The sequence below is a fragment of the Sparus aurata genome, chromosome 22 (genome assembly GCF_900880675.1).
Source record: "Sparus aurata chromosome 22, fSpaAur1.1, whole genome shotgun sequence".
Classification (NCBI taxonomy): Eukaryota; Metazoa; Chordata; class Actinopteri; order Spariformes; family Sparidae; genus Sparus; species Sparus aurata.
In genome coordinates this window covers 30,286,202-30,312,008 of record NC_044208.1, presented here as the reverse complement: position 1 = coordinate 30,312,008, position 25,807 = coordinate 30,286,202, and the positions used below count along the sequence as shown (strand labels likewise).

Here is a 25,807-nt window from a genome sequence, read left to right as displayed (position 1 = left end):
TGCTGAACTGGAGAGTCCAAACTGTCGACTGGAGACTCTGAGGTCAGTTCATGTGTTTCTGTGTATCTATAAGATGCAATTAATTTACATTTGTTTTGCTCTCTCTCTTTTGCTTGATCTCAGAAAGGCGACACTGTTGTGAAAGTTGTGACACTAAACTGCAGACATCAGGTTGATGATATACTGATCATGAAGTGCATTAATCAGGGATCAAACAAGGCCTTGACATCCTTGAAAGTTTTTCAAAATAGAGATTAATAGAGTTATTAAAAATGCTGAAATGTATATATTTTGTGCTGAAACAGAAACTGAGAGTCTTTGTTGTGTTTTTGTCCACGCTGCAGACTGTGAGGATCATAGTGAGGAGCAGTCAGTGTCTGTTGATGAGTCTCTGAGGTTTTTCTCTTTAAAAAACTCCCCTCAAGCAGCACAACTGTTTCTGACTAATCTAACTGAATGACTGTTGACCATAAATGATCACTTATTTAATGTAAGTGTATTTTAAATGTATGGGTATACATATGTCTAGGTTCACAGGTGCTGATGGTTTCACTGTCACAAAGACTGGAGTCCAGATGATGATCAAGTTGGAGGAAGTGGAGCACAGATCAGAGTCTCCAGGATCCAGCTGTGACAAGTCTGAAGAAAGATCTCCAGACTTCAGTGATGAACCTGGACCCTCACACTTCAAGTTAGAAACTGTTTCTACTGTAAACTGACTTCATCTGCTTAACACCAAGAAATACAATCCAGTATTGCACCTCACTGTTTATGAAGTAAAGTACATTTTCCCTCTATCTTCAGTCAGCAGTCAACATTACAGAACATAAACACTCGACAGTGGAGGTCACCTCCACAGTTTACTGCTGCAGTCAGGTTGATAAACAGGAGTGGAGAGCAGCACCGACTCTCTCCTCCAGAGCTGGAGGCTCTGAGCAGCTCAGCCCTCAACACACAACACTCAACAAATCCCTGCCACACACACATGTTTTGCTGACAGTCGAATATTTTCAACTCACTCAAATCATTTGCATTGCCTGGCACTGCTAGATGTGAATCTGCATCTATTCCCATTGACTTTTAACTGAGTCTGATCCTTTACCTGTTCATGAGAGATAACAGCTGTATTTGTGTTTCCTCCTGCAGGGTGGCTGACAGAGAAATCAGAGCTACACCTGACACACATGGAGGATGTGAGTTAAAGCTCTTGATTAATCCAGTTGTTAAAGGTTTATGATTGTTGGTCACCAAAGTGAGTTTGACCTCTGCTGAGTGTCTTCTTGTCCCCATTCATGTCTGTAATCTCCAGCAGATCCATCCACATCAAAGACAGACCTGGATGTGTCTGAGGACAGCAGAGAGGAGAGTGAGGGTGAAGAGGATCAGCTGTGTCCTGATGATTCACAGAGGTTGAAGCAGCAGCAGCAGCTTGTGCGTCGTTCACTTGTACACAATCAATTAACTTAATAATAATAATAACAATTTTGTCATTATGACAAGAGATAATGTAGTGATAAATAATTAATAAAGAGTGCATGTTGAAAAGAATGTGAAGCAGTCACCTGATCGTTACTTGTAGAGTTCAGTGTTCAGTTTCTGTTCCCATCTCAGCGTGTTCTCATGAACTCTTTTTGAATTTCAGGAGAAGTTGTGTTTCACACCTCAAAAGCTGATGGAGTCTGGAAAGACTTCATACAGGTAACTAAAACATAAAATACAGAATTCTTCAGCCTCATCAACTCCTTTCATTTTAACTCAAAGTCAACTTCTTCAGTGTAGCGCAAATCACTGAAGGTTTTCTACAGCACTGATTTTCTGATTTTCTACAAACACTTCATCAACGAATAATCACTGTTGGTATTACTTCTCTCAAGACTAAAGCCGGATAGTTTTTATGTCTTTATTATCCTACAGCCTGGTAGATGCTGTAATACAACGTACCAACAGATGTTATAATGAGCCTCACACAGGGCACCAATAGTTGTGTGAATATGAGGCAGAGCAACACACATGCATCCTTATTCTGTCTGAAGCCTTAAATTCCACCTAAATATGTTCTGCAAACAGTAATTGATAGAAAAGATGAAGTAAAGTGACATCACTCATCTCCAGGCTTCAGACAGAATCAGGATTATAATAAACAACAAAACTTAAATTCACCTCATGGCACCATCCCTCAAAAAGGGCAAATGACAGCCGAATGATACTAAAGTTTGAGTGTGAAAAAATTATCTTGATTCTTCTTTTAGTCTTCTCTCAAAAGTGGGTGGCAGACTGTCAACAAATCCAAACGTTACACACGCTGAATCTCTCTGGTCTTAAATCTCTCTGGCATGTTTTACAAAGGTATATTCACATGTTTTGCATCATTACGCTACTAAAAGATGGACTCTTTTAGTAGCTAATGATGCAAAACATGTGACATCCCAGTTCAGGTCTTTTCAAGGTTTGCAGACATGTAAAATCCTTCCTTTTAATGTTTGTTGTCCCTTCATCAAATATCCAAATGTTATTACAAAGTTTCCTATATTCTTGATATTCTGACTTCAACATATCAGGTACCGTGCATTTAGTTTTTCATTACAAACTCAGTTTCTTTGTTCTGTTTCCTGTGAGAGTCCGTGTAGAAATCCAGAGACAGCAGTCTGGACCGTGGGGCTGTAGAATGGTTGTGAATTCCTGTCAGATCAGTTGTTGGTATTTGATGTGCAGTTTGAGGTCACAATGCCGGATCGATCACCTGAATGATCAATGATCTGTTTGCTGGATGACTGGATTCACAGGTAGAAGGAAGATTAGATTAAAACATGTCAAACACAATGTATGAGATGACTGAAAACACAGAGAGTCTGCATGTCTGAACTCAACACATCATTGGACCGACAGGCTGACAACTTGTTGTAATCGGCCCTTCTGTGTCCTGCAGGTTCAGGTGTCCTGGTGCAGGTGTGTTCCAGTGTGCTTTGACTGGACTGGTGTTTGTTGTGGCTCAGGAGGCGGAGCTGCTGTACAGGACTGTCCAATGGGATGAGAGCCTCCTCCAACCAGCTGGAAAGATGGCTGCAGGGATGCTGTTTGATATCAAGTGTTCAGAGGATGCTGCTGTCAGTCATCTGCACCTGCCACACTGTGAAATAATGGACGGTAATAACATTATTGTGCTTTGTGAGTGAGAGAGTTTCATTTAAAAACACTCTAAAGTCATGGTAGCGCCCCCTACAGACTTTAGAGTTCATTACAGCGTCAGTGTGAACAAACAGTATCCTGATTATTTGACTGTTCTTGGAGTCTGAACTGCTGCGGAGCAAAACATGTCAAGTTTGTCCTGAGGGGGGCGCTGGAATAACATCTAAATTATGACATACAGTAGAGACGATCTTAGAGCTGAGGAAATTTTGATTATTGATTGATAAAGAAAGTTAACTTCAAACAACACATGCTAAATATGTTCTAGTTCAGCTACTTCATTGTGAGTATTTGTTGCTTTTCTTTGTCTCATTAGATAGAAAACTCACCATCTTTGGGTTTTGGACTGTTGGTCAAAATAAGCAATTTGAAGATGTCATCTTGAACTGTGAGATTTAAAACTTATCTATTATTATTTTTAAAAGACTAAATGATTAAATCATCGATTGAAAAAAGTCAGTTTCATCAAACTGACATTACTTTTAGATTTAATTTATGAAGAAAAAAACACAGGGATTACTGTGTTTAAATGGCGGCAGACTTGCTGTTGTAAATCTTATGGATAAGCGTGCTTAAATACATTGTTATTAACATGTTTCCAAAAATGTATCTATTTTCAAGATACTTGTAGACATTTGGAGTCGGGCTGGTTAAAGGGCAAACAGAGAAGTCTGTTCCTTGGTGCACTTGATGCATAAATCAATATTTAATATTTGTTGATAAAAGTGTAAATGAAAGTTGTCTTTCCTTTTCTCCTCAGTTTGGAATAAGTAGTTCTCCTAGACTCAACAGTTTGTCCCCTTTAGGCTTCACAGGAGCCTCAACTAACTGTAAAGAGTCTGTAGGACAACAACAAGGACACAATCCCTCACTGGCTTCCCATCCACCAGCACTGGTGTTCAATAGGTTGCTCAATCTGGTCAACAGTTTAATTCTACAATGACTCAACTTGGTGTCCTGGAAATCCAATAAATTGAGGACGAACAGTGTGATTAGGTTGTTATCAGTAAAACAGAGTTTGACAGCTCTGTGTTTTCACAGCTCCTCTGCCTGATGGCCTGCTGTCTGTCGTCCACATCTCTGATGATGCACTGAGCATCATCCAACCGCTGGAGATTACCGACACTCATGTGGTTGTCCAGGTGCCTCACCTCTCTGTCTTTGGCATAGTCTGGAGTAGCTTGCTGAGGTTGTGGACGGAACCAGTAAGCGGACAAGTTCTGCTGTTCCTCGGACCACCAAACCCAAGAAAACAGAGACAAAAACTAAACATGCTTCTCCTGCCGAGGAACATCCATCTGGACGAGGTAAAGCTTCATGTTACAGCTGTCAGTCCAAACTTATCAGATGAAGTTTCTCTCGTCAGTCTTTATTAACTTTAAATGTACGCGAGAAACCTCATTATCATTCTGCAGAGATGTATTAAAAGCTTTATCTGAAGTTAATGTGAATATGAAGTTTGAGACACACCGAGTGTCTATCAGCGCCAATCTTTGACTTGTTATCCCAGATTAGGGAAAAATAAACAATCATTCTATATTATATCATTTCTAGTATAATTTCTATATTATTGAATGTAAGCATGTCTCTCCAAATGTCCCTCAGACTGAGTTCCTCCATAAAGTGATGGATGGTTTGTTTACTTCTAGAAAGAGAATGATTGATCCCTGGACGAGTCCCCGTCTACAATATAGCTACCAGACAGAGATGAGATTTTCTATCAGGGCTCCAGACTAACTTTTTTTACCAGGTGCAGAGTCCCCCTAAGTCAAAAAAAAAAAGAAAAAGAAATATATATATATATATATATATATATATATATATATGTATATATATATATATATATATATAATTATATATATATATATATATATATGTATATATATATATATATATTCTTCACAAAAACAGTATTTTCTTCCCTATTTTCGCCACACTCCTGTCTTCAGACTTTGACTCATCCTTTGAGTTAGGATTTGACTCTGGCACACTTCTGGGTTTATCGGGGAGAAAATAACCCAGAGGTTCCACCAGATATGTGTCCGGTGTGTTACTGCTCCTATCCGGTTTGGCAGTGCTGCAGTTATAGGTATCTGTTATAAAAACAACAACACAAAGTGTTCCTGACTGAAGGATAACTAGAAGAGCTTGTGTTTGTGTCTTTTTTCAATAATCTCACTGGACTGTTCTTGTAAAGTATCAGTCCTTCTGTCGTGACAGATCTTATTACAGACATTTTATTTCTGTAGTGATTTAAAGATGATCTGTCCTCTCCAGCAGGCACCCGGATCTCTGTGTGGTCTACTTGATGAAAACACTCATTAGAATCTTTTCTCCCGTTTTCTAACGCAGCCAAAATGTCTCCCAGTTTTGAAGAAAAATCTGATTTAAAGTTATCAATCACTAGTATCACTTCTGAGCTGTTTAACATCTCTCACTGTCTCTGTTGTTTCTCTGCCAGGACATCATGTATGCTAGCATTAGCCTTATATTTCACGGTTAGCATCAGAACTCAGTTTAGAAGTGAGGACATATTTGACTGAAACAGCTTTTTGTACATTTTTCCAGATTTATTTTGTGGGAGAAGAATCACAGCTGCCCTTTACACCCATAAAAGTCACTTTATTTTAATCCCAAATAATGAGTACTGGGTCAAAACTTTGCAGAGAGGTACCAGAGGCCATAACAACCTTTTTAGTACAAAGCAAACACAGATTGTTTAAGCCTCTTCTTCAGTCAACCAATTATTGTACAAACCGAGATCACAGGATAAACCCTGTAATTCAAATGTGTAAATGTTCTGATGTCTCTTAAGGTGACGGAGCGACAGAAACCTTATGTGAACATCAAGACAGCCTCTAACTGCAAACTCATCAAAGATCAAATTTACACTGTTGACTGTCCTGAGGCCAGTTACATTCAGCCTCCAGTGAGTATTTTAAATAACAGTCTTTTGTAGTCTGCTGATATGATTCATCAAACTGCTCTTGGTTACCTGTAGTTTACTTTGGTTTTTCAGGAAGAAGAGTTTGAACTGGACTTTGGACCAAATTACCACACAACATTTGAGATCGACCTGCCTACAAACACAGAAGAAGTGATTCTATTGGTCAAAGACCAACGACAGATGGAGGTCTGGAGGCGTAAACTTGATCTGACTGGTAAAGTCTTTATTCACCTGCAGCATCACTCAGTCTGATATCACGTTGTTAACGAGTTTAATGGAATAAAGCAACATCCAGTTCGTTCTTACTCGGCTTCAGGTTGCTCTTTAGTCCAAATTCATCCTGAAGTCTCATTTTCTTTGTTTTGAGGGATCTAATCAGTCTTGGAGCTCCAGAACCAGTGTGTATAAAACAATGAATAACTGACAATGTGTTAGTGTTAGAAGCTACTTATCTGCTGAATGTTCATCTCCCTTGACTCAATGGAGCCTCATAGTGAGTTTAAGCTCGCTGCTCATCTGTCCAGACAACTTTACTGTTCTAGTTCACTCTCATTGGTAATGCAGGTGCAGGTGTGGAGTCATAGGAACACAGGTGGGAAACATCAAAAATGCAAAAACCCAAAAAACACATAAAATACAAACGATACCAACTCAGAAATAGATGAAACATTGCCAGATGGAGGAACAGGTGAAGCATCAGCAGACCCATATACAGGAGAGGTGACCTCTGATGCAAGAACACGCAGGACAAAAGCCAAGACCCCTGGTGGAGGAACTGTGAGGATGTTATGTTCGGCACCCTACTAAGGTCCAGACAGCCAATGCTCAGGGTTGCTAATGGGCTAATGAGGCAGATGCAGGGCAAAAGTAGGAGGGAAAAGCAGGCTGGGTGAAAACACAGGAACACAAGAGGTAAACAGTCTAAACTGCAAAGATCCTGCAAAACTAATGGAAACACATAAAACACAAATAAGAAATTGTGATCCACACATCATCAACACATTTGCTGAAGTACGATGTCACTGATGATGTAGAATCCTCAAGATTGTTGTGGCTCTCTGAGGTGGCAACATCTCTGAGCATGTGCCAGTCTGTAAACTCTCTGAGCAGATCATCATTTCATTAAGCTGCTGTGGCTCAGGAGGCAGAACAGTCATCCACTAATCCCAAAGTCTGCATGTCTGCAGTCCACATGTCAAAGTGTCCTTGGTCGAGATACTGAAACCAAGTTGCTCCTGATGGCTGTGATCAGTATGTGTGTGTGACACCACACTGAACACTGACTTGTGTCATAAAGCTTTGACTGGTTGAAAAGTGCCACATGTAACATTTACATGCTTCAATGGAGGCGAAAATATAACAAATAAAAAACAAAGTTTGAGAGAGCCGCTGACCGCCGTCATCATGGAGAGTCAAACACTTCTCCATTTATGTAAACGGAGAAATAACAGTATGTTGAGTGATTGCTACAAAGATAAGAAGCTCCGTCATGAAACCTTAATGTGAAAAATCCCTTGCTGATTTTTTCTCAGATTTCTCTGATAGAGAAACATTTCTGCTCCAATAATCAGAGTGTGAGTTTCATTTCAATTGAGCTTTTACTTTTTTTTTTGCAGAGTACAGAGTCCCAGCAGTGGACAGGGTCCCAGCAGAGGACAGGGTCCTAGCAGTGGACAGGGTCCCAGCAGTGGACAGGGTCCCAGCAGTGGACAGGGTCCTAGCAGTGGACAGGGTCCCAGCAGTGGACAGGGTCCCAGCAGTGGACAGGGTCCCAGCAGGGTCCCAGCAGCAGACAGGGGCCCAGCAGTGGACAGACAGGGTCCCAGCAGAGGACAGGCTGCTATCTGTTAGGAAAACATTTGTAAATCGAGTGTCTGGAGCTGTTCTGAACCAGCTCCTGGATGAACTTCTTAGTCATCGAATTATAAGTGATGAAGAAATGCAGAATTTCAGAAGACCAGACAGAGTCCGAGCAGAAAGAGCACGAGACGTGATCGACACAGTGCGAGGAAGAGGAAGTGCAGCCAGCTCAGCCCTGATCGCTGCTCTCTGTGAGGTGGATCCTCTCCTCTACAGCGAGCTGAACTTCAGCTGAAGCTCAAAAAGAAAGTGTGATGATGAATCTGTCAGCTGGCTGTTTTACTGTCTCACATAAGGGATTGTCATCCTTAAATGATGTTGTAGAGGATGTATACAACATCTATATGTTGAGCCAAAAATCTCAGAAGAACGACACAGAGGCGGGGATGCAAGAAGTGGGCTCTATTATATACCTCAGACTCTGTTCATATGTTTACACTCTTGATGCTGATAGCCTGGACCATCACCAAAATGTCACGGTGCTCCTTGTTTTTGTTCTCTACATGTTCCTATGTTTTCCCTTGATAATTGTGTAACTTCAAGCTCGAACTCTTCCAGACTGTGTGAATATGTGCGTGTATCTACTTGTGCATGCGTGTGTGTGTGTGTCCTTTTTGGCATTAACCATAAGTGCGTTTTGGTTTGTAGGTTTCCTGTGTTCAACGTTTTGAATAGACTTGGCACCACTATGCAGTGTGTCAGTGTAATCTTCTGTTTATCAGAGACCTCAAAACAGAATAACACTTTCATATTCACCTAGTCAGGCCAGATTTCTTAATATATTCCCCCCAAAACAACGTGCGTCAGGGCATAAAAACCAAAAACTCTTATAAGGATTTAATAATTCCCCTACGGCCCTCAGATTTGCTTTTACTTTAAATGATCTGGACGACCACCTAAGGCTCACATTGTTTACATGAGTTGATCATACATTGCTTATACATATTGCAGATACACATTTTCTTTGCTATAAATGTTATGTAAACATGGCCAAACATTACCGTTAGGTTTTGCCAGCGGTATGCAGTTATGTGTAACTTAGACGACTATAAAAAGTGTAATATTACAACCTAAATGACATATATGGTATAACAACAACATTTGTTCGAAAGTAACATTTTCATCTTTCATTATTCTTCATATGAATCCAGTAACACTGTTAAATAGGGAACATCCCAAATCCAGAGCTTCTAACCCTTCTCATTTCTTCCATACACATATTTTAGTACTGATTAATTCAACACTCCTTGACATGATATAGACTTCATATGTTTGACAATTATGAGGTTAACAAGACACAGTTGACTTCAGGACTCTGATGCGTGCAGCTAGGATTGTGGCCGACCGCTCCCATCCCGGTCACAGACTTTCTGACACTCTCCCCTCTGGCAGGAGGCTGCAGTCCATCAGGACCAAAACCTCCCGCCACATGAACGGTTTCTTCCCCTCTGCAGTTCGGATCCTTAACAAGTCCCAGGACCCCCACTGACACTTGCACTCATCCCCACCACCGCCCTTGAATCTATGCATTACAATTATGCAGAATTTGTAAATTCTTAAAATAATTTTCCACAATATTTTACACTTTATCTCTTTTTTGACATTCCTGTACTGCTCTTCCATCTTTATTCATCATCTTCCACACGTGTGTCTCTGTTTATATTGTATGCAATAGTCACAGTCTGTCTATTGTTATTGCATGCACCTAAGTCACCAAGACAAATTCCTCGTTGGTGTAAAACCCTTCTTTTTAATACAGCTGTTTCTGATTTTGATTCCGATATGACTTGTGCACATCAAAACTTTGTTTATGGCAGGTTGTAAAACAGAATATGGTCCATTATACTGTCACAAAAAATAGAAATAATAACTATAATTTGTTGATTAAACTTCAGAATATGCATAATACATTTTTGACTTTACTGCTTTCGTCCTTTTATACTTTCTGATCAGTCCATTTGATGGCCAATATCCAGTCTAAAGCTTGTTGGTTTTTCCGAGAGCTTTGAGAGCCTCATGCATGTAGTTTATGAACCGCTGCTGATTGTAATAGACAAAGTTAATCCAATCAGCATTTTTGTTTGGTGTGATCTAAAGGAATATAGATTCTAAGTCTGTTTGAATTTCATTTCTTGCCTTAAATTAGTACAGTGATTCAGATGATACCAAGTCATGTTTCCTCCACCTGCACCGCTGTTGATGTTGCCCATAACACAGTGTTGGACCCTCTCGCCTTGGTTGATGCTACTTTCTCGGAAAGACCCTGACGTAGAGCTTGTCCACAGGTACCACTGTGCCAACCCGTGAGCATTTCATGCGGTGTCAGATGCATGATTTTTGTTGCATGCGATAGCTCATTAGTGCAAGTGGTAGAGCAGCTACTCAGTTTAGTTTTGTTGTTCTCACATGTTTTAATCCATTTAAATGTTTATTTTAAACCGCGGTTAATACTTTGAAAATATTATTCCAAACTGTTAAAATCTTATTGTTGAGGTCATCAGTTCTGAAACGGGATTTGACCTCATAGATTCTGTCCTAATTCACACTGAGCATCTTGTTCTGCTTCATATTTAAAACATATATAACATCAACACTTCAACACTGTTGTAATCCGATCTGCAGGATCGGGGCCGATATGGGCGTTTTTTCCACTGATCGGGATCGGCAATTTTGAACGTGGACCCAAGCCCGGCTTTTTTTTTTTTTTTTTTTTACATCAGAGCACAATTTGTGGCAGAACGCAGACGTGTGCATAACGTTACACTGCAAAGCTGTGGATGAAATGTCTGCAGAGTGGAAATATTTCAGAAAGCGAAAGCAGTCCAGCAGCGACATCTGCAATCTGCACGAGTGGGTAACACAAGAGCTGCATTAAATACTACAAATTTGATACGGCACATAAAAAACAGACACTCAAAGAATACAACGAGTTAACTCAAGCAATACAGGCAAAGGCACCGAAGCAACAAACACTCGCGGATACTCTCAAAAGGAAGAGAAATATCCTTGAGACAGCGACAGGGCCAAAAATATTACAGAGAAGGTAACTGAATTAATCACTCTGAATAACCAGATAATCAATAATCATCTCCGTGGTAGAAGATCAGAGTTTTCTTTGTCATGTTGAGTTTTTGAATCCCCGGTATGCCCCGATGTGCATTACATTACATTGACTCCACTTTCGTGTTACAGCGTGCTGTATGCACACTACTTTCCTGGGTCTCATACAGCAGAGCATGTAAATCAGTTCAGCTTTGCTCTCCAGCAGCTGTCATCAGACGACTACATGTAGATCCAAGTTGTTCTGGATCAGTTCTCACAGGGACCTGGTTTGATGAAGAGCAGTTTGACTGAACCTAAAACCTGAACCTCCAAAGAGGGAGACTCAACGTTCTGAACAAAACAGGAATAAACACAATATTCAGCCAAACAGTTTTAATTCAATTCACTAAACAGGACAATGACCTCTGACCAGTAAAAGACAAGCAGACAACAAAGTCAGTGAGTGACATCATAAACATCATCTGACCTGACAAACATGTTTTCAGGAAGTTCAAGATTTTCAGCTCAGCTACATTACAGTCCTGTGAACACAGCTGAAAAGGTTACATTAGCTCAGGCAGCAGCTCGACTCTTTTGTCTGGGTTACATGGAGTGCATACCTCCGCCGAGGCCCTGCAGTCTCCTTTAATTCAATCAATCCCAATCAAATATCAACCTTAATAGCCCCAAACTGAACTCACTCATAGATACCAGCCCCCTAGACACCAGATTTTCATCATAAAGATCCATGCATTATTCTCTGAGAAATCAACAAAGATGTAGAAATACGCACTGTCTCACAATGTTAATGAAAGTGAGGTAAAACTCTGGATCTGTCTCTTTATCTGAATCTGTACCAAAGCTTAATGGGGTCTGTTCTGGGCTGAGACCCAATGTCTTTCCAACTTTGGCTGAAATCTCTTCAGTAGTTTTGTTAAATACTGCTGAAAAACCAAGTAACCAACAAACCCGCCAACAAACCAACCAACAAACAAACAAGCCAATAGACAGGGGAGGAAACATCCTCACTGAAAGGGTTGAAAACCTTAAACCATATCAGTCTGTCGTTACTCTTCTTTAAGTTAATAAAGTCATCTCCGTAGCTGATGATCTCTCTCAGGGCGCTCAGGATCAGCGTGTCAACGTCACTGTCGATGTTGATTTCTTGATGGTAGTTCTTCACAGGGAAGATGCAGTTCATGGGAATTCCCACATCTGCACTGAACTTCTCCATCTTCATGAAAAACACATCTGTTGAGATTACAGCTCAGAAAGCTTTAGTGCTCACAGCACTGATCTGAGAACAGATCACAGCTGGACCGATACTGACCTCATACAGTACATGACTTGTTTGCCAGACATCACTGATCCATAGTGCATTTTACAATTGAGGCATTATGTTACATAATGTTGCTCAAAGGTACAGCGAGGCAACAAGGCCCAACGAGGACGGGCTTGAGCTCATTCAACAGTGATTTCCCATTATTAATATTATTAGGAATTGGCCGGTATGGTATCAGATTTTTTTGTAGTCATTGTAATCATTTGTATTAGTAATTAAACACACCGGATGCTTCATGGACTGGGCCTTGTAGACATTCTTTAAATCTGCTTTGACTTCTGGAGAGACTTCATCAATTTTGGTGAGAATGGCCACTTGAGGAATATCTGCAAGATAACAGGAAACTGTAACTGACACAAATTCAAACAGACCACAGCTGCTGTTTCTCTTTTTATTATTCTTTTTATATTTTATTTATGTAATTAATTTTTTTAAGGCAGTGTGATCTGTTAAAAACTGTAAGGTTGTCACCCAGATCACTGGCTTCCATCCTGATGTCCCGAATCTTCTGCTTGGTTTCATCTTTCATCACTGAGAAATTGGCGGCATCAATGACACAAACCAGAATGTGAACTTTGTCGTTAGTTTTTGGGTATTTGTTGTAGAATGGATTATATTCTGACAGCTTAGAGTCAGGATCGAACTGGAAAACAAATTAAAATCTAGTCAAAGGAAAGTTGTAATATACACGTATAAGTGAGAATATACAAAAATCATTTTGTAGAAGAAACATGTGCAGTGGTTGTACCTTGTAACCGTCCTTCACATGTCCCTTCAGAGCCAGTTTGACGTCGTCCACAGGGATTCCTTTCTTTGATTCCAGGCCCATGATGTCATTGAAGACAAAAGGGTAAAAGGACTGTTGGTCTCCTTTTGGGATCTTGTAGGTTGTGTACTGTAAAGCACAAATGAAGAAAACTGCAGTTGATATGATCAGGATGCAACAATAGACCCACAGAAACCCAGCTAGCACAAAGTAAACTGCATTGGATTCTTTCTTTGAATTCTGTTTGGTTTAGCTGGGTTTAGTTCTTATTCAGTGAATTTTAACTGGGAAACATGAAGTCTGACACACCTTGAGCCAATGTATTTTTAATCTGTCCCATTCATATCATATGTTTGCTCAGAACGGGGCAGCCCTCTTACCCTTGTGTCAGGATAAATTTGTATTGTGTTATTTTGTTTACCAAAACAGAAAAAACACCACAGGAGTGAATTGTGGAACCAGCAATCAGATAAACTTCTGTCCTCTTCAAGTTTAATGCCAGCAAGTAAAAGTAGTGTTCAGTGGATTTGCATGGGGCTTTTGGAAGAAGGTATTTTTCTGAGCTTTAAAACTGCGAATGAAGGCATCAACCAATTATGTTGTGCAAACAATGTGGCAAGATTACTAATGAGATGAGATAGCGTCAACTGTTGCTACATATCTGCGATTTACTGTTTGGTCCATCTGTGCTCTCGTCGTATCCACCAGACTTGTCTGAAGCAGTGATTTCAAATCAGAGATCATGGGAGTTGCTGCAATTAGTTTGCTTCTAACGTTGTGTTAATTAAAATATCTGTCTCTCAAACTTGCCCCTGTCACCCTCTGAAAAACCCTCACAACTTACTGGCCTCTCTGCCAATAACCTCTGTCAGTCATTCTAATCTGGATTCCGTTCCCAAAGTCACTTGTGACTTTGACCCTCCTCTGATGCCGGCAACCTCAACATCCTACTCCTACTCAACCTCAGCGCAGCATTTGACACCATTAACCACTCCATCTTTGTCTTCTGCCTCAAAACTGTTTTAAATATCACAGGCACTGCCCTCTCCTGGCTTAAACTGAACCTCTCTGACAGATATCAGTTCATCAGCATCAACAACTGCAAATCCTCGACTGCTCCTCTCTCCCAAGGTGATCCCAAAGATTCTTAGCCCCCTCCTCTACACCCCATACGTGCTCCCTATTGGCCACATAATCTGCTGTCATGAATTTCAGTTCCACTACTTTGCTGATGACATCCAGCTCTATATCTCAAACAACACCACTCCAACATCTCTGCCACTCACTCTGCCCTGACCAGCTGCATCATGGAGCGAAAGTCCTGGCTCCAAACAAACTTCCTCTTCGACCAAACCCTCTCCTCCTCCCCTCAGAAATTAAGCACTTCACCAAAACAGCATCTATCAACTGTCATCCACGCATTAATTATTTCCAGACTGGACTAATGAACTAGCACTTGCTGCTATTTTTGGCTTAAGAGCAGCAGACTTTAGACCATCATGGCCCACGGCATCTTTTGACCATCCAACCGGACTGACTGAACCGCCCCAGGGAGGAAGAGAGTCAGAGTAAGATTCATGCTAATCCAATTGGATTGATGTTGCTCCTGGTTAATGTCTGGACACAGGAAAGGAAAAATTACAAAATGGGACTCAGACTGTCAAAACAATGTGAAAAAATCAGAGACCTGTCTCCACCACAACATCCAGGAACCTCCACTAAGCCTGAGTGAAGAGGATGTGTTGGATGGATGAACCCATTAAGAGTGTAACTTTGACACCAGATGCTGTGAAGCAGTCTTAGTTGCCTTGATGCAAAGTGTTTATATGAGATGATAAATATCAGCTGTTTCCTTTATCAACACAAATGTTCTTCATACCTTTCGGGTGAAAGATTGAGAGGAGGTGTTATCCACCAAAGCCTGTGAACACATTCTGCCTCGTAAGACACTCTGGACGGAGTTGATGTAACTGGACTTTCCAGCTCCAGCTGGTCCATAAAGAAGAATCCTGAGCTGATGTCTTTCAGTAGGAGGTTTGTAGTTCTTCACATGCTGCAGAGCGCTCGCTCTGTCTCTGCTCAGGGAGGGAAACATGCAGCACATTAGACTTCATCAATAACAGACAACAATTATTTAGGATGTATCACATGAAGCTCAGTAATCTCAAATTATTAGGAATGGGCTGAATACTCAGTACAAACAAGTATCAGGTACAGATTAAGTTACTGCTCATGATTCACGCTGCCTCTAAGATGTTCTCCTATTGGCTTGCTTCTACATCGGTTTGTAAAATGTCTTCACTCAGCTGATTGCTTTTCATCAAAAATATGACAAAATGACTTATTTCACTGTCATTAGTAGAGTCCAGAAGAGCTGTATGATCAAAGCATTCTATCCCCATTGAAGTTAGCTGGCTTGTTCTGCAGAAGTCTCTTTGGGCTCCACAACTGGAAGACTTGGGTATGTTTATATCCTGGAACTCGAGGTTTTTTGGCTTAAAAAAAGTCTTCTCACCAAGAACTGAATAGTAAATTCATCACTACAAGTTAACTTGTGCTGTGAAAATGTTTGTTGAAGAATGTTCCACTGAAGCTGCAGACGCACTCACCCCCAGTTTATTTCCCTCCATGCTTTGCTGAAAACTGACAAATACATGATACATGTTTAGATGAGACCGAAGATCATGAAAATGTACAGCATCATGTTGGGAATTTTTCCATAAATAAGAACTTTTTAAAACAATCTTACGTGGAGGAAGTTGTGGAGGAGGTTGTGGACGAGGTTGTGGAGGAGGTGGGGGTGGTGACGGTCTGGATGGTCTTTGTCCCATTGCTGGAGAATAAAACAGTAACCCTTAACAACAAAACTCTGAGTTCATGTTTGAATGAATTCTTTAATTTTTTAAGTTAAATAGCTGGACACTTTAGTAGAAAATCTGTAAAATTAATGATGAGTAACATTTCATCAGTTGGACACTGTAGACTGAAAGTGACTGCAGCAGAATCATTGTGTACTTATTACGATAAAACCTCAAAACCAAATTTTTGGTGGAATAAAGGCTTCAAAACCTATATAATTAAAGAAAAACACAATATAACTGTTCAGAATAATGAAAACATGCTCACCGTCTTCACGAAGGCACACAGAAAATCCTCAGTCCTTCACTGAATCAATGTGCTTACAGTCTCTTAATGACCGTACAGTACAGTGAAACAGACTGCACTGGGACAAAGTCCAGGACTAAACATTAACCTTGGACTATATGTCGTTATGTTACAGTCAGTAATGTCATCACAGTACATTTTACTTTCATTTTCATCAAGTCAAAGCAGATTGAAAGAAGCAGCGGCCTTTGTCAGTGGCTGAGCTTCTTGTTGTTTTATAACTGGTTTAGATGATAAGCGACACTATTGTACAAATCATTGACAAGACGAGGGCCAGATTCCATTCTGCTGCCTTCACCCTCTCGCTCTGTGACTGCAGCTGTGGAATCTAATATATTTTACAAATTTTTATTTTGTATTGGTATTTTTCCTTTTAGTTCTCTACGTTCTACATGACCCAGTTAATCACCTTGGATCAATGAAGTATCTGATTTCTGATTCTTACATCACACTATGTTTGAGAAAGAAAAAATTATGAATTGAATAAATAAAAACTCATCTCGTTGGTCACGTGTTTTGTTGTTTTTAAAAAAAATATAAAATCTTTGGAATACATTTTAAAAACCCACTGACATTAGTTTCAGTTATACAAAGGGACGAGTGAGTGTGATTTCAGTTTGACTTTAAGATTTAAAACTTTGATGTTTAGCTCTTTGACGTATTTATCACATATGACTTTAATCAGTGGGTTTAATTATTATAATTAACTGGTATAAATCTGTGTCGACACTTTGAGACGCTCATTCATGAAACCTGACAGCAAGAAGATTCCGGTGGATGCCAACAGAAGATCAGAGCATGCTGCCCCCTGCTGGAGCTCTCTGATGATGACTTCATCACTGACCACAGGTTGTGTTGAAGCCAACATGAGCTGCAGCATCACAAGTTCAGAGTGCAGCGACTCTAAACTTCACTTTGTTTGTTTCTAAACTCCGCCCACCTGCAGTCAGGTGTCAGGTGGACAGTTTGACTCTGGAGGAAAGTGATTAACCCGGGCTGACTGACATTTTATGGATGAGTCACATTATATTCAAAGATGAAGGATAAAAGGACAAAAAAAAACACAACACAATTTAACCACATAATGAATGTAAAAATATGAGTTTATGTAAAACGAGCAGTTTATTCAAAAAGCAAGAGTGGTCTTGTGAGTCTTGTTTGTTAATGCAAAGCTTCTGTGAAAGTTTTCTTCTGTAAGTTCAACATCTGTAGTCTAGTTGGTGAATGTTAATTATTAAAGTAAAAAGTAGTACCTTTTTATTAGATTGTTAATAATCATCCCTGGTAATCATTAATTATCACTGATAACCAAATTAACTAAAAACTCCCTATTAATGTTGCATTAAGCACAATATATATGGCGCCCCGTATGAGACAGTTGGGGAAATTCTGGAGGAATGAGACAAACCTGGACTGACTGACATTTTATGGATGGATTACAATGTGAAGAATAAAAGGACAGAAAAACAAACACGATTTAACCAAATAGGGAGCGTTTTTGCTCTCCAGCAGCTGTCATTGGACGACTACATGTAGATTCAAACGTGAGTCACAAGTTGCTCTGGATCAGATCTCAAAGGGACCTGGTTTGATGAAGAATTTGACTGAACCTAAAACCTGAACCATCGAGGATGACTCAACATTCTGAACAAAACAGGAATAAACAAAGTTTTAATTCAATTCAGGCTTTATGTCTGAGTCAAAAGACACTTCAAAATGACAAAAAACGAAAAAAAACAAACATAAAAGATAAAACCACAACAATTCATTATTTAAATAAAAGAAACGGTTCATGTCAGCAGTCATCATCTGAGCCTGATGAGAGCTGAGAGCAGCTCCCTCTGGCTGTTTAGTGACACATTAAACTGTATCAGCTGTCTCTGAGAGGACAGAAGCCTCCTCACACTGTCCTCATGTACAGATGAGCTGTATACAAACGGCAGCTGTACAGGAAGCTCTAAATAAATAATCTTTACACTGACAGAACTCAAAATAAACCTGTGAAGCTGAAATAAAATGACATAAAATAGGAGACAGAGCTCCACCTCCAAACTCTGTTATTTCATCAAACACAGCTGATACAACCTTCAGCTGTATCAGACTAAAGTTATGATGCTGTCTAGATTATGTTCGGGTGTCAAACCCTTTAAACTTTGAATTAAAACATACAAAGTTGAGTGAAGTCAGTCAAAGTCAGTACTGGCCGGTACGCCATGAAGAATAAATATTTCCCCTGAAGAAGAGTAGTGTTGTCAAAATGGCTGCAGAGTAAGACATAATTGATTATAATTGATTCGACTTTGATCGTCTGTCCACCTGCTCATCTCAAGCTGATCAGTTTATTTAAAAAGGTGAAGTCTGTTCCCTTGTTCTTCATCATCGTCATCACACTGTTGTAATATAAGCAGGGTTTAATACACAGGACTGATCACTGCAGGTGAGTACATGAACGATCTGAGCCTTCATTTGGCTCTGCAGTGTCGCCCCCCACTGGATTTATAATAAACTGCAGCAAACTTCTATTTTATAAAGTGTAGTTACACTTCTGCTGCAAAAGCAGTGTAATCAGTTATACTGTTAAGTAACTTATTACTATCAATGAAAGCCACAATTACATTTTGTCTGAACTTGCTCCACACAGTGAAACACAGCCTGTTTATGCTACATTAAAAAGTTACCAATCTTTCGTTACTCTTCTTTAAGTTGATGAAGTCATCTCCGTAGTTGATGATGTCTCTCAGGGCGCTCAGGATCAGTGAGTCAACGTCACTGTCGAGGTTGATTTGTTCATAGTAGTTCTCCACAGGGAAGATGCAGTTCATAGGGATTCCAACCTCTGCACTAAACTGCTCCATCTGTGTTCAAAAACACAACATCTGCTCAGATTATAGCTCAGAACAATGAAAGCTTTAGTGCTCAGATCTGATCAGCTGGACTGACCTCATTAGGCAGATCAGTTGTTGGACACATGTTATCTAAAACTTTGCCGTAACAGCTTCCTGTGGTCAGAATTGGGATTCTGCAACCTAAAAGTATTGTAAAAATTGAAATGACTAGCCACCAATCACAGCCACTTCATTAGGGCTCACACAAATGCTTCAAAGCTTCAAATTCACCAGGAATCAACAGCCAAATCAGTAATAGATTGTGCTTGCGTTTAAAAAAAAAAAAAAAAGAAGACCCCAGTGCGCCTATCTATATTCAACTGTAACACCCAGGAGCACCTGTAATTTAAAATGTTTCCCAGTGTTTAACATCACACATCATAACACTGAGATCTACATCCTCTAATGAGCAGCAATGAGCAGGATTCAGCAGAATTTGTGAAATTATGTCAAACTGGTTTTAAGGCACACAATTTCTGTATCTGTGGCGCCCCCTATGGTCAGGGCTCAAAATGCCTTATTTGGTCGGCCTATTCCAAACCTTTTCTGATGACTGGACCAATGACTACAGAGTTATGGCCAATTAATGTAAGCCTGCTCATTTGTTATGGAAACGTGTGGCCGTAAACCAAATTTGGGTTTGATTGAGTCAAATTTGAAAAACTAGATGTCACTTTGATTGGAGCTCTTTTAATGATATCATATCCATGCGCCCATGTCATTATTTCTTTGACCCAAGCTTGTAATATTATCCTACTTGATAAAAGTTGAATGACCAAACATAGTATTTAATGAATCTGATGAGTAGCTCTCCTGGTGAAGTTCACACCTCATGCAGCTGCTGAGGTTGAGGCTCAAGGTTTAAATCTTCCCTGTAGTTTTTTTCTACGTCAAGTAAACTATGACTGTCATAAAAATGTTTCAACCACAACAACTTCTTAAGACATCTGTGACTGAAGTTACAAAGATGTTTAACATTACAGAGAAAAACTTTAATTTTGAACCTTGTAAAGACGTCACCTGGACGTCACTGAACGTTAAAAAGACGTCTAAAAAACTTTTACTCTGGCTCCACTCGACATCTTTTCAGCTACATCTTTCAGATATGGTTTTGCTCAGTGGGTCACCTCATCTTTGTGTGTGGCTGTTTGCAACAATAAACACATCAACAAATTATGATATGATCACACATCATATGAACAGGAATGTGTTGCTGGTTGGATCAGGTTGATGCACTCAATATAGAATTTAGCTTAAAGGAGTCATCACCCGGAAATCGCAATTTCTCTCGTTAAATCATGCATATTGGTGTTGGACCTCTGTTGAAACTTGCCTGAAAAGCTGGAGTTTGAAAGTGGCTTATTTTTTTCACTTTGGCTCTTTTTCCGAACAGGAATAGCGCACAGTAGTGCGCGTTCCTAAAGCAGGAGATTTTGACTCTGCTCCTGTGGTGACGTTACCACAGGAGGCTACTTGCATATTAAGCATCGGCTCACAGCCGTCCTCAGCCAGAGTGAGCACGCCGAATCTGCTTATTTCTCTGTCATTTTCACGCCATACATCGTCACCGCCAGCATTAAAACTCAGGTCTTACATGTAAAACACGAGTTTGAAAAGTAAGACGGAAAAAAAAAGAATTTACCATTCAGAGACGTCCTGCTGTAAACGTGTCTCTTCCACCGTCTCTGCCTCTTCACTCTCCTGTTCGGTTTCTGACTCCGGCTCGTACATAATTGCCTGAATTCCGTAAGGTTCGTCATTTAGTGTGTGCGCCATGACAGGGGGCTGTTTATGTTTTGGAGTCTGTGTGCATGCAGGCTCGCCCCCCATTCCGGCTCTGTCCTTCCTGCGGCCAATCAACGCGCGCCTCATTACATATTAATACAATGCACATCTAGACCGGTCAAAACCTCGCGCATGATCTCGCATGAGAAAGTCCCGGTATGAAAAAGGGTCAGAACAAGCTCTATGTTTGATTTTTTTTTTTTTCTTTTTCTAATAAGTTTTAAGAATTGATCCAAAGCGATCCAAGAGGGACTGGATATGTAAAAAAACAGGGGATGACTCCTTTAAAGCAAATGTTTACAGTTGATGTTACAGTTTATGTCTAGCAGCTGATCTTAATCCAGATAGAGGACTAAAGATTTTACATGGAGGAACAGATCACTGGTATCAGATCAATAATGGTGGAATTGGTATGTTTATTATCAGATATGTAAAAATCATAAACATACCTTCCTCTTCAGGTGCTGGACCTTGTAGACATTCTTTAAATCTTTTTTGATTTCAGGGCAGGCCTCATCAATTTTGGTTAAAATGGCCACTTGAGGAATTCCTGCAGAATAACAGAATAAAACAAACTATTAGTGACATAAACACAGCTGCTGTTTCTCTTTCATCATGGAAGCTACAAACAGCCACAGGAAGTGACTGTTGGATACTAACGAGCACCACATCAGGATCACAGACAGCACGATTGATTAAAAACACAGAAAACAAACAGATTCCTGTTCTCACCCAGATCACTGGCTTCCCTCCTGATCTCCTGAATCTTCTGCACAGTTTCAGCGTCCATCAAAAACTCTGTGTTAGTGACCAGAACCAGAATGTGAACTTTATCATTGGTACTTGGGTTTTTGTTGTAGAATGGATCGTCCTCTGACAGCTTAGATGCAGGATTGAACTGGAAAACAAATTGAAATCTCATCAAAGGGCAGTTGATAGGAATAAACACATTTAATTCAGTCAACTGATAGTTTCAATATTTAAAAAAATTAAAAAGAATCACACAGATTTTGTAGCAGAAACATCTGCAGCAGCTGTACCTTGTAACCGTCCCTCATGTGTCCCCTCAGAGCCAGTTTGACATCGTCCACAAGGACTCCGGCTCTTATTTCCAGGTCCATGATGTCATTAAAGACAAAAGGATAAAAGGACTGTCCGTCTTCTTTTGGGATCTTGTAGGTTCTGAACTGTAACAATCACACGGAGAAATGTTCAGTTGATATGATCAATATAGAGCAACAACACATCAGTATCCAGCTTTAGTAGCTGTGACTGTAATTGATTTAGTAACTGTAATAGATTTTATTTAGCAGCTTCGGATTCATTAGTTTGGTTTTGTTAGTTTGTATTTTGTTAATTTTAACTTTTCAAATTACCACAGAATGAAAATTCAGATATTCTGCAACTCAGCTGTAGGAAGCTCAATATTGACCTCAATCAGGAAGAACGAAGCACAGCAATGAAATCTCAACGCAGCTTAAAGAGACCAGAGTTTCTTTCCGACAATCAAGAAGCGTTGTCACACCCTGATCAGAAGCTGCTCTCTATCTATTAGTAGTCAGTCTCCAGACCTGCACAACAGGTGATCTGAGTCTACTGCCATCATTCCTGAGGGACTTTAACATTCTGCTAAAAGATAGCAACGACTAGAACAACTACAACCACAATGGATTGTAACATCATGTTTCATGTGTTTTCACTCACTCTGGTTGTGAGCACCAGTTTAAAAGACATCCATTGATGCTGACGATCACTGTAGGAGAGGCATGCTAGCAGCATAACAACATTCCCAACACATCAAACACACAGACCATGGAGTGACACTCCCACCACCTGATGTGGTCTGAATCCAGCCTAACAGACTGCAAACTCAGACTCCTAGGTGTTAGTTTCCTTGACTTAACCAGACTGTCAGGTTTAAAAGAGGTTTGCAATGTTTTTATATGACATGATGTTTTTTCCTTATCAACCAAATCAAAGGTTTTTCATACCTGTCTGGTGAAAGATGAAGAGACATTATCCACTAAAGCCTGTGAACACATTTTGCCTTGTAAGACACTCTGGACAGAGTTGATGAAACTGGACTTTCCAGCTCCAGATGGTCCATAAAGAAGAATCCTGATGTGCTGCCCTTCAGTCGGAGGTTTGTAGTTCTTCACATGCTGCAGAGCGCTCTGATTGTCTCTGTTCATGGAGGGAAACATGCAGCACATCAACATCACAGACAACACATGTAGATTATTGAACACGTATATGTAACACATGGAGCCCAGTTATACAAAAATATTCCCTCAAAATACTTTTTGGTTCATTATTAGTGCTCTGAAATTTTGTGTTTTTACACATTTTCAATTTTCTGTTTGATTCCCAGATGTCACAAAACAACTGTGAATTTTATGAGGACGTCATCTCATAAAGACGTGATCATTATTCAATCAATCACAAGTTAACTTGTGCTGACAAACTCACCCCCAGTGAATCGTCCTCCACGGTTCACTCAGAACTGAAAAATACATGAAACATGTTCAGAAACACAAAAGATCATAAAAACATCCAGTCATCATGAAACAATGGGAGATTTTTTTTAATCAATAAAAGCCATTTTGTATTTTAAATAAACTCACGTGGTGGAGAAGGTGGAGGAGGTTGTGGAGGTGGATCAGAAGTGGAGAACAGTCCTCCCATCACTGGAGAATAACACATCAACATTTACAGTGAAACTCTGAGCTCATGTTTGAATGAAAGTGAAACAAAGACTTTGGTAGAAAAGATGTAAAATAAATGATGACTCATATTTGCTCCTGTCAACATCTGAATCATCACAGTGTGTTTTGGTATTCTATAATCTTTCCTGACAATGTTTTATCGTTTTTGACAAATAACTTAATAATTTGCTTAAACTTAAATAAACAAAACAAAAAAAACATGTAACTGTCACTAGAATGGAACAGACCAAACTCGACTTCGGGTGTTATGGAGGCAGTAAATCAACAGTTCAGGTTCCAGTTTGACCCTGAATAAACTCTGCAGCTCCTCAGAACACAACAATACTTCTGTTTGAGTGACAGCTATCATTACCACTGCTAACATCCATGCCAACAAATTCATTAAAGTTCAGTCTCTTCCCTGATCAGCAGAAGTGTTTATTGTCTTCTGTGTTCGTTTGTGAACCATGTTTAAGTCTGACGAAGAGACTACAGACCAGATCTGCTCTGGTCCTTTAACTCTGACCTCGGGTCCACAACTGCATTGTTACGACAGTAAAGACCCAACAACAGAACCCACAAGAACTATAGTCCTTACTGCCAAACATCACAATCCAACAGATGGTCCAAGTCAGAACCAGGGAACTTTAACAGGCAGCCATATGTACAAAGTCACACACACGCACACACACACACACACACACACACACACACACACACTGTACGTGTGACGTGACTGGTGACGTTTGTAGAAAACAATTTGATCTGATCTTTTTTTAATACATTTTTCACACTATGTCAGTGTAGTTCTGCATGTGTATTGTGAAGGACGGAAGTATAAATTTCAACAAAAGAAAATAAGACAGAAATAGAATCTGTCTTGTTTTTAACACCTGTCGCAGTCATGGAAGTGGGAATTTACGACCTGCTCCTGAACGCACCATGAAGCGCACCAACGCACTTGAGTGTTCAAACCGATGAAGACGCGACAGTCACAAACACAGACAGGAAGTCAGTGTTAACAACCGCACACTACTCGGTTCGGTTCGGCTCAGTGGATAAACACCGTTATATTAAATGAGTTTGATGTCAAACTGAGTCTTTCTCCAGTCCACTGATCTATGACGAAGAGAGGATCAAGGTTTTCTTTTGTTTTCATCGAGCTCTTTCTCTCTGGATTCGAACGGGTTTCTGGTTCTGCCGTTTAATCCTGATTTCTCAGCACAAACTCACACACGTGTCTGATGACGACACAGAAGTCAGATTAAAGAAGAACTGTGTTTACAGCTAACTGCTACATGAGCTAACACACTGAACACGTACCGTGCTGCTGCAGACCATCAGTGAAAGTGAAAGTAACTGAACAAGGAGGAAGTTCAGCTTCCTTATATGGTCCGAGGAGGGGCAGCAGCTGATTGGCTCACAGGATCAGAGCCCGTCCGGATCGAACCTCTCTGGGTCCTGAGCTGAGCTTCATCAGGGGTCCTCCTGCCTCACCTGACAGCCCGAGGTCCCACCACCCCGCTCCATCTGAACCAGAATAAGTGCACCTTTACAGAACACAATGAGCTATAAACCAGAAATATTTATACCAATATTCCCTCAAAATACTTTTTGGTTCATTATTAGTGCTCTGAAATTTTGTGTTTTTACACATTTTCAATTTTCTGTTTGATTCCCAGATGTCACAAAACAACTGTGAATTTTATGAGGACGTCATCTCATAAAGACGTGATCAGTAATCAATCACGACAAGTTAACTTGTGCTGACAAACTCACCCCCAGTGAATCGTCCTCCACGGTTCACTGAGAACTGAAAAATACATGAAACATGTTCAGAAACACCAAGCCTGTTATTTACATTTAAATACGAGATCTGTGCCACTGGAGGTCGCCATTATTTATTTATTTATTTCCCAGGCACGCAAAGTATCTTTGGGTATGTGAGGGCCAACATGTCTTAACAGCAATGTTCAACAATTCACTGTTAGTGACTCTGTAATGTTGTGATCAAAGAAATGTGAAACAAATTCAATTATTACTCACATAGGTGGCAGTATGCACCTTAAAAGTCGTGGTTGCAACCCGCCATAAAATCAGAAGAGGAACATGAGAACAGGGAGG

At 40.1% G+C, this 25,807-nt stretch overlaps 3 protein-coding genes and 1 long non-coding RNA gene across 4 annotated transcripts in view; 2 read left to right on the top strand and 2 right to left on the bottom strand.

Moving 5' to 3' along the window:
* LOC115574089 (NACHT, LRR and PYD domains-containing protein 14-like) overlaps nt 1-25,807 on the bottom strand; it is a 915,401-nt gene that overhangs the window by 69,765 nt on the left and 819,829 nt on the right. The window lies entirely within an intron of this gene.
* LOC115574125 (uncharacterized) overlaps nt 1-25,807 on the top strand; it is a 46,034-nt gene that overhangs the window by 18,329 nt on the left and 1,898 nt on the right. The window lies entirely within an intron of this gene.
* LOC115574102 (uncharacterized) lies at nt 1,597-9,903 on the top strand. The gene is made up of 6 exons (XM_030405349.1): nt 1,597-1,698; nt 2,927-3,144; nt 4,228-4,493; nt 6,002-6,115; nt 6,206-6,347; nt 7,750-9,903. The coding sequence occupies exons 1-6, from the start codon at nt 1,673-1,675 to the stop codon at nt 8,226-8,228; spliced, it is 1,245 nt and encodes a 414-aa protein (XP_030261209.1). The 5' UTR covers nt 1,597-1,672; the 3' UTR covers nt 8,229-9,903.
* On the bottom strand, nt 17,978-25,516 carry LOC115574116 (interferon-induced protein 44-like). The gene is made up of 6 exons (XM_030405369.1): nt 25,463-25,516; nt 22,970-23,162; nt 22,019-22,165; nt 21,711-21,876; nt 21,428-21,528; nt 17,978-19,163 (listed from the first exon to the last, which is right to left on the bottom strand). The coding sequence occupies exons 1-6, from the start codon at nt 25,507-25,509 to the stop codon at nt 18,975-18,977; spliced, it is 843 nt and encodes a 280-aa protein (XP_030261229.1). The 5' UTR covers nt 25,510-25,516; the 3' UTR covers nt 17,978-18,974.